General features: G+C 55.5%; 1 protein-coding gene across 6 annotated transcripts; it reads left to right on the top strand.

The window, feature by feature from the left end:
* The first annotated feature begins 1,238 nt into the window (after positions 1–1,238).
* On the top strand, positions 1,239–6,485 carry LOC103631579 (uncharacterized). 6 transcript variants are annotated; one of them, XM_035962511.1, is made up of 7 exons: positions 1,354–1,637; positions 1,894–2,031; positions 2,521–2,673; positions 2,899–2,978; positions 3,453–5,258; positions 5,377–5,545; positions 5,631–6,485. In XM_035962511.1, the coding sequence occupies exons 3-7, from the start codon at positions 2,604–2,606 to the stop codon at positions 6,263–6,265; spliced, it is 2,760 nt and encodes a 919-aa protein (XP_035818404.1). In that variant the 5' UTR covers positions 1,354–1,637; positions 1,894–2,031; positions 2,521–2,603; the 3' UTR covers positions 6,266–6,485. The 6 variants fall into 6 exon arrangements, with proteins under 6 accessions (XP_020400563.1, XP_035818404.1, XP_008650681.2 ...); XM_008652459.4 differs by having other exon boundaries at positions 1,624–1,789; XM_035962510.1 differs by lacking the exon at positions 1,354–1,637 and adding an exon at positions 1,686–1,801.
* The last annotated feature ends 968 nt before the right edge of the window (positions 6,486–7,453 follow it).

The following is a 7,453-nucleotide window of genomic DNA, read 5'->3' as shown; positions in this document are numbered from 1 at the left end:
AATGAGTGCTTAGGCGTGCAAAATATATATAAATGATCCTATGTGTGTAATTACTTGTAACTTGTAAGATGGGGGAGCTGGAAGAGAAGAAGACCTTTCAAGTAGATGAAAAAGGTTCCTGTGGTGGTGGTGGTGGAATTGATTCGACGGGCAGCCCCCACCATGTGATGTCTTGATGGGGTTAGATTAGATGCCGCCGGTGAATGCAGCGCAAGCTTGCTTGATTAACTAGTTTAGCGCCGAGGAATGATGACGGCCGTGCACGCACGCACGCCCGCCGCCCGGCCATTTGATGGCACTTTGCTTCGCCGGATTTAATTAAGAAGAGAAGGGAAAGAGGCTCCATCGATCGTTCTAGCTAGCGAAAGCCTTTATGGCTGTGCGTATGCAGAGATATTACATGTCCGGTCCATGTCCTGGAGAGTTCCGACATCAGGCGTGCGGTGCGGATTGCTCCGTCCCAGCCGTGCTGGTCTGACGCCCTGTGCTGCTTCATCCATGAACCATGATGCACTCCATAGCTCGGTTTCTTCTTCCACGCACAGCTGCTCATCAGCTACACGCAGCGCAGAAACTCCAAGACAAGTAAGTACATGTTTGTAGCCAAGGCCACGCCAACCTCTTCAGCTCATGTTTTGCATCGTCGCCCTGTCATCTCGTATCGACGGCAACCAACCTCTTCCAGTCTTCGCAGCCAGCCAGTCAGCAGCACGATCGACAGACAGACACGAATAAAAAAAAAAAAACAAAAGAAACGAACTATCAAGCGGCAGCAGGCAGGCAGGTAGCAGTGGTTGGTTGGCCGGGTCAAGGCGCGCATGTCATGTGCGCGTGGGAGCATCCGTGCGGTGCAGGAGGACGAGGAGGACATCGACATGCGCCCAAGGGATCAGATCACGCGTCACCGCTCCGGCGGCAGCGGCAGTGTACCCCGGGCGACATTGATGTGCCGCCGCCGCCGCCGCCCTGGGCCTGGGCGAGGGCGAGTGGACGGCGAGCACCAGCAGGGCAGCGCCGGTCCAGCAGCCCGTTTGGCCTGGGGGGGTGTTCCACCTGGAACCATCACGCACGCTTGTCGCGCCACCATCACTAATAATAATACCCCTATATAAAAGGGCTTCGATTCATCTATTGTAAGGATATGTTTAAAAAAATATATTTATGCATAATTAATGAGAGGAGGACATGGCAGCATCTCGTCCGGATTCCCCAGCACATGATGGAGGCCAACACAAAACACAGCACAGGTCGAGACTGCGATCCGTTCCACGAAACGGACAGTTTATCGCAACGCCGCCAAATGGATCCTTCCCCTGCCTCTGCCTGTGTCTCGTGTTCGTGTGTGCAGAAGGGGAGGGAGAGAAATCAGCGAAAGCGTGTGGTGCTGCACTGCACCAACTGGTGTCCTCGCATAACCGAGCTGTCCCCCCGGCCTAAACCTAAACTACTGTCTCAGGAATTCAGATCAGATGCCGGCCCTCCGCTCCTCATTTGTCTAGTAGTACTAACCGATGGCTAAGTAAACCATGCCTCGCCAGCTAGCTAATCCATGGCAGAGTCAGTTTAACCACTGCGCGCAGCTCACCCTGCATCTTCTTCCCGCTTTCACCACCTACCCCTAACAGAGCGACGCGAAGGTCCGTCTCTCTTCTCTTCTCTTCTCTTCTCTTCTCTCGCCGTTCGCGCTGTGCTCTGGTTCTGCTGTCTGGTCGGTCCTGCTGTCGAGGCTGCATTGCATATTTGCATGCACAGGAGCGGCTGCAGGGAAGGAGTGAGAGGAGCAGGATGGGTAGGTGGGCGGGTGAGGGCAAAAGGAAGACTTCGCTTTTCGCTTTCCCGGCTGTTGCTGTTGCTTTCCTTCCCCTTCTAATCATCCCTTCTCCTCCTCCCTAGTTATTATCGTCGTGCCACCATAAGCGCGGCCTCGCGCCAACAAGAACCTCGGCCTCGGGAGGCAGCAGTAGCACCGCCGGGGGAGGCGCAGCGCAGCGCAACGGCCGGCGCCGGGACGAGAGATCCTCGAATGTACATGTATGTATGGCGCTCGTCTTGGCCTCTCAGCTGTCCGCGCGCAGATTGGTCTCGGCTTTTCAATCTGCTTGTCTTCTTCCTCCAGTTCTCCTCCTGGTTTACGAAAGGAAACGCGGGTTCTTCCTTCCTTCCTTTCTTCGTTTCCGTTCCGATCTGTTTTGCACGTGGGTGGGGTTCATTCAGCTTCCCGCTCCGCTGACGGGGTTGCGACTTGGCATTTCTGGACGGATCACCTGCTTGCTTCGATGGCTCTTTCTGTCTCAAAAATGAATTTCAATAAAGCTTAGCCCCCGAACGATCTCGACTAAGTTCTGTTCATGTCCATGGTTTGTTTCGGCCTTCCCGGCCATCAGAAACGCGCCTCCCTTCTCTTCTCTTCTATTCTCTTCTCGCAATGCATCTTGCGCGCGAGTGTACCGGGTTCGGTTTGGTTACCACGAAATGGATTTGCAGAACTGACGAGCCATCACATGGGCTTTCTTTCTGCAGGACAAGGAAACTTTTCCGTCCAGCTGACCCCTCTCTGATCTCGCCACCGAAGCGCACGCTGGACACCCGTGGTTGGTGGCACCATGCTGCAGTACCTGGACTTCTCGCACGCCAGCACCTCAAGGAAGTGGGCGCACAGGAGACAGGGCGACGGTATGGCGATCATCAGTCCAAATGTCCAATCCTCTCTATCCACCATCCTTCTCAGATGAACTAGGCCTGCAATCCTGCATTCCTCGCTGGACGCTACAGTTTATAGCATGGTCATAGGAATGTAGGATTACATTTTTTTATTAATCAAGATATCCTTTTTTTCCCCTTGATTTGTCGATATGATATCTTTATCTGCTCTTTTGGTATGCCATAATCATCTTCCAGGACTTGAAGCTCCAAGGAACAGCATGGAGTTCGCTTTGGAGGCTTCCCACAGCTATGGCGTGTTTCAGGAAGATGTTCCGGTGAGTCTTCCGTATATACCAACCAGTACTCTGCCCCTGCCTCTGTCAGAGTAATTCCCCCCCATCTTCTGCCTGTCGCCAATCGCCATAGCATAGCAGGCAGGCACGCTGCTGTTCTGTTTTCAGACAATGAAGGACCCCCTGTTGTCACTAACAAATACGGCACCATACAGTTCGTTCGTTTTGACCTTAAGTGAGACTTGAGGCACCTACTCTTGCTCTTTGCATGTCTCGGTAACTTTGCTGCTAGCTACTTGCTATAGTATAGTCCCTCCTGGCTGTACTTGAAACTGGTTATAGTTACATGAGAGGCCACATCAATAATGATGTTAAGCAGTACAGTAGCACATACTGTTGCTGAATCTACTGACTACGTCAACAGAACCACAAAAAAAAAGATGTGCTTTTGTACTGTGCAAGAGCTAACAAGCACTGTTTGCTATGATCTGATTAAGTTCCTTGTGATTTTTTTAGCACTATCCCTGCAATATGAGGCAGTACCCAAAATCAGGGCTCAACCACAGCTTTAACCCAGTCAAGAAGCTGATCCAGGAGGACATCTCGTTCCGAACGAATGAAGTCCAGAAGAGGCCCGGCGGCGTCATCGCCAGACTGATGGGCATGGAATCGCCTCCACTGAACGCAGCTACTGAATCCATCAGTCGTTCGGAGATCACCCCGAGACCAACAATGCCAAGAAGAGATCCTCCTGAAAGGGAGACCTCAGCCAAGCATGTCTCCTTCGTGCAGCACGGCAACAGGGACTCCACCAAGCAGGCGTCAAAGCAGGAGATCCGAGCCTATGGCGAGGAGAGGGACGTGTTTGGGCAGCAGAACAAGAGGGGCAACGAGTGGAGTAAGCCGCAGCCGCGGGAGCACCCGCAGGAGGAGGAGCTGCAGAAGTTCAAGAAGGAGTTCGAGGCGTGGCAGGCGAGCAGGGCGTGGGAGCACTCGAGAAGCTTCGAGCTGGAGAGTAGCACCCTCGGCGACGACGATGACGACGGCAGGTGCACGGACATCGTGCCGTACAGGTACCAGCACCACCACCACCACCACCACAAGGGGAAAGATGCCAGCCATGGCGGCAAGCACATACGCTCCTCCAACGAGGACGTGCATTGTTGGAGAAGAAGCAGCAAGGAGAGCGGCACGTCCATCTCCGGGAGCCGTACGTTCTCTCTGACGACCAGCGCAGACGCCGCCGCCTGCTCCACGAGGCTGCCGCTCTCCAGGTTCTACCACGAGGAGGAGAGGTCGCTGTCGCCGACGAGGATCGTGATCCTCAAGCCCTGCCCCGAGCTGAGCGCGGACGACGTCGAGGAGTCCTCGCTCGGGTCGCCGGAGCTGGTGAAGAAGGAGAACAACATGGAGGCCTTCCTGGAGGAGGTCAAGAAGAGGCTCAAGATCGAGCTCGAGGGCGGGGTGGCCTCCGACGACAAGGCGGACCGCCGTTGGTTCGCCGCCGCAGCCGCCGCCGACGTTATTCCGGCCGACCCGAAGCAGATCGCGCGGAGCATCGCCAACCAGATCAGGGAGAACGTCACGAGGGACATGCACCCGGCGCTGCTGCGGTCGGAGTCCACGCGCTCGTACCGCAGCGACGTGCCGTTCGACGGGCAGGGACAGATGGATTACATCGGCCGAGACGCCAGGAGGCAGCTCTCCGACAGGCTCAAGAACGTGCTGAGGAGGGACCCGCCGGACGCCGAGACGCCCTTCTCGTTCTCCCACCGGAGAAGGGCCACCTCGACGTCGTTCGACGAGGAGCCAACGAGGCCCAAGCCGACGAGGCACGAGGTGGCGCCGCCGTCGTCGAGGAAGGGGAAGGTCAGGAGCAAGGAGGAGGAGAAGAAGTGCGCGGTGGAGTCCGACGTCCGGTCGTTCAGATACGGACCGAGCAACACCCCGACGACGACCCAGCTGGACTCCGAGCCCGTGTCGCCGCGAAACCTCATGAGGTCGTTCTCGGCGCCGGTGTCCGGGACGACCTTCGTGAAGCTCCTCTCGGAGGAGCCGCGGGTGCTGACCGGAGCGAGGCTGCAGCGCAAGCAGGAAGGCCACGGGAGCAGCAGGCCAGCGTCGTCGGAGGAGAGGAAAGGGAGGAAGGACGCGTTCAGCATCAGAGGCAAGGTGTCCAACCTGAGGCAGAACTTTGGGCTCAGAGCCAAGCTGTTCGGCAAGAAGTTCCACGCCTCCGACGAGCCGTTCCCCGACGACCTCCCGCCCATCGGCACCCTCGTCACCGCACCATCGGTCCTCATACACCCCGGCGTCCTGCAGGTGAGGCGTGCAGCTCCACCGAGCTCGATGTTTTTTCTCTCTCTTTCTTTCATTCAGAGCCATTGTCGTTGCAATCTAAAAGCATGGGAGGGAGTGACGGATGCTTGTCTTGTTGCAGGAGAACTCCACCGAGGTACCACCGAGCCCGGCGTCATGGTGCAGCAGCCCGCCTGACGAGATGAGCAGGGGAGGCTACCCAAGCCCTGTCTCGCCATTGGAGGCATCCTTTAGCGAGCACCGGTCTCCCATGAGGACGGAAGCCAAAGACATGGCTTCAGCTGCTTCTGGTAAGTACACAGTGCCAAAAACATTGTGCAGGAGCAGTTTATGCCTTGCCACGACCATGAGTTCTGATCAGAGAACCTCTCGCAGAACCAGGAGAACAAGCCCATGCTGAAGAGGGGCGCGCCGAGACAAGTCCTGTCCTGGACGAGCAGGACGACGGCGACATGGACGATACAGATCACCCCATGAAGTCCTTCGTCAGAGCTGTTCTCGTCGTCGCCGGCATGTACGGGCGGAGGCACAACCCTGGCAACGCCACCATGTCAGAGTGCGAGGTCAAGCCTATCCCCAAGTGGGTGCTGGAGGAAGTCGTGTCCCCGTCCTCAGCCCCGGCGGGCAGCGGCGCGGCAGCCGTCATGGACCACCGGCTCCTCTTCGACCTCGTCAACGAGGCGCTGCCGGGAGCCGTCCGGGCCTCCACGACGCTGTGCGCGTTCGACAAGTGCCACGCCATGGCGCCAAGGAGAGCCTCCGGTGGCAAGGCGCTGCTAGAGGCGCTGTGGAAGTCCATGCAGGTGTGGATAGAGCCGCCGAGCGACCGCAGGACGGCGAGCTCTGCCTCCGTGGACGTGCTGATCGGCCGTGACCTGAGCGTGTCGGCGTGGCACGGCGCGTTCCGCGAGGACGCGGACGCGCTGGCTGGGGACGTGGAGGCGGAGCTGCTGGACGAGCTGCTCGAAGAGACGGTGTGGGACGTGCTCCTCAATGTGGGGGACTCATGATCGGATCGTATGCCTCTTCTGACGAGTATACTTGTACATTTTGGGGTGCCTTTTTTTCTGCCTCTTTTGGGTGCTTGCCGGGTTTGTGAACGGTGTTGCATTGGCGAGTGAGATATGTAACTATGCTTGCGTGTGGAAGAATGCTGAATTTACACTGAGAAATGCTTAAAGAAGAGAGAGAAAAAGATGAATAATAAAAGGAACAGCTGTCGTCATGTCATTCGTGACAGTAAATACCAGCAACGTAGTAACAGATAGTTTATAACATTAAAATATAGTCGTTAAAAATGCACAAAACATGTCCAATGCAGTCATCAAATGGACAAAGACAACTATCATAGGTGTTGTTTGGTTCACATGTTTGTAATGTAATAGGGGGTCGAGTGATCACTCGGTGGACATCCCTAAGAAGTGGGCACCTTTTTTTCTCTCGAATCTTCTCCAGCCGGATGCTTTCAATTGGTCGAAGACTTTTCTGTTGTCAGATATCCCTCCAAAGTTGCAGGAGCAGGGAATGAATTCCATCCCTTTTGTGGTCCCTAAGGATTGTCCAGTTGATCCCTCCCTGGAGGATGCCACTTCTGGGATCTCCAAGGATTCTGATGGTTATGGTGGACCGTCTCCAATCATTGTGGAGTCAGGGCTCAGAAGAAGCAAACGATTGAAGGAACCACGTGCTGGGTTCAGGCATGGGGCCTGCCCAAAAAGGAACTGCCTCATGTGCCAACATAACTTCGATGGCCCACCCCCGCTATCCTCCAAGGTGCTGCGGAATCTGGGCACCAGGCTTTGTAACCTGTCTGAGGATGACCTTTCTGAGCAGAGGTTGAAGCAAAAGAAATTGACTGTGGGACCTATTGGGCCGCAGAGGGTTGACAGGAAGGACCTGACTGATGAAAAAACTGATGATTCATCTGATGAGGATAAACAAGACAACCACTAGGCGGATGGCGGGGGATCTGGGCTTCGGTGTGGGCCCCATTAACTTTTGGGTGTGCTCGGTTTTACTTTTGGTTCATGCAGGTCTTTTGGACTCTTGGCTGGCACCTGTGCGTGCCTGTTTTAATGTTCTGTTAATATTTTGCTTGTGGACTGACTCGGGCTTTACCCACTGGTCTGGGTATTGTTATGCTCCAAAAACTTCTGGTGTACTCAATGAGTAATCCCAATTCTGTTAACTTCCTGGAG

The sequence above is a fragment of the Zea mays genome, chromosome 1 (assembly GCF_902167145.1).
Source record: "Zea mays cultivar B73 chromosome 1, Zm-B73-REFERENCE-NAM-5.0, whole genome shotgun sequence".
NCBI classification, from domain to species: domain Eukaryota; kingdom Viridiplantae; phylum Streptophyta; class Magnoliopsida; order Poales; family Poaceae; genus Zea; species Zea mays.
Note: the sequence above shows the minus strand (reverse complement) of the source record. Positions and strands in the feature narration are given on the sequence as shown.

Coding starts and splice junctions, on each gene's coding strand:
- LOC103631579 (XM_020544974.3), top strand. CDS start 2,604: ATGCTGCAGTACCTGGACTTCTCGCACGCCAGCACCTCAAGGAAGTGG. Junction 5,259..5,376: donor TACACCCCGGCGTCCTGCAG/GTGAGGCGTGCA, acceptor GTCTTGTTGCAG/GAGAACTCCACCGAGGTACC. Junction 5,546..5,630: donor CATGGCTTCAGCTGCTTCTG/GTAAGTACACAG, acceptor AACCTCTCGCAG/AACCAGGAGAACAAGCCCAT.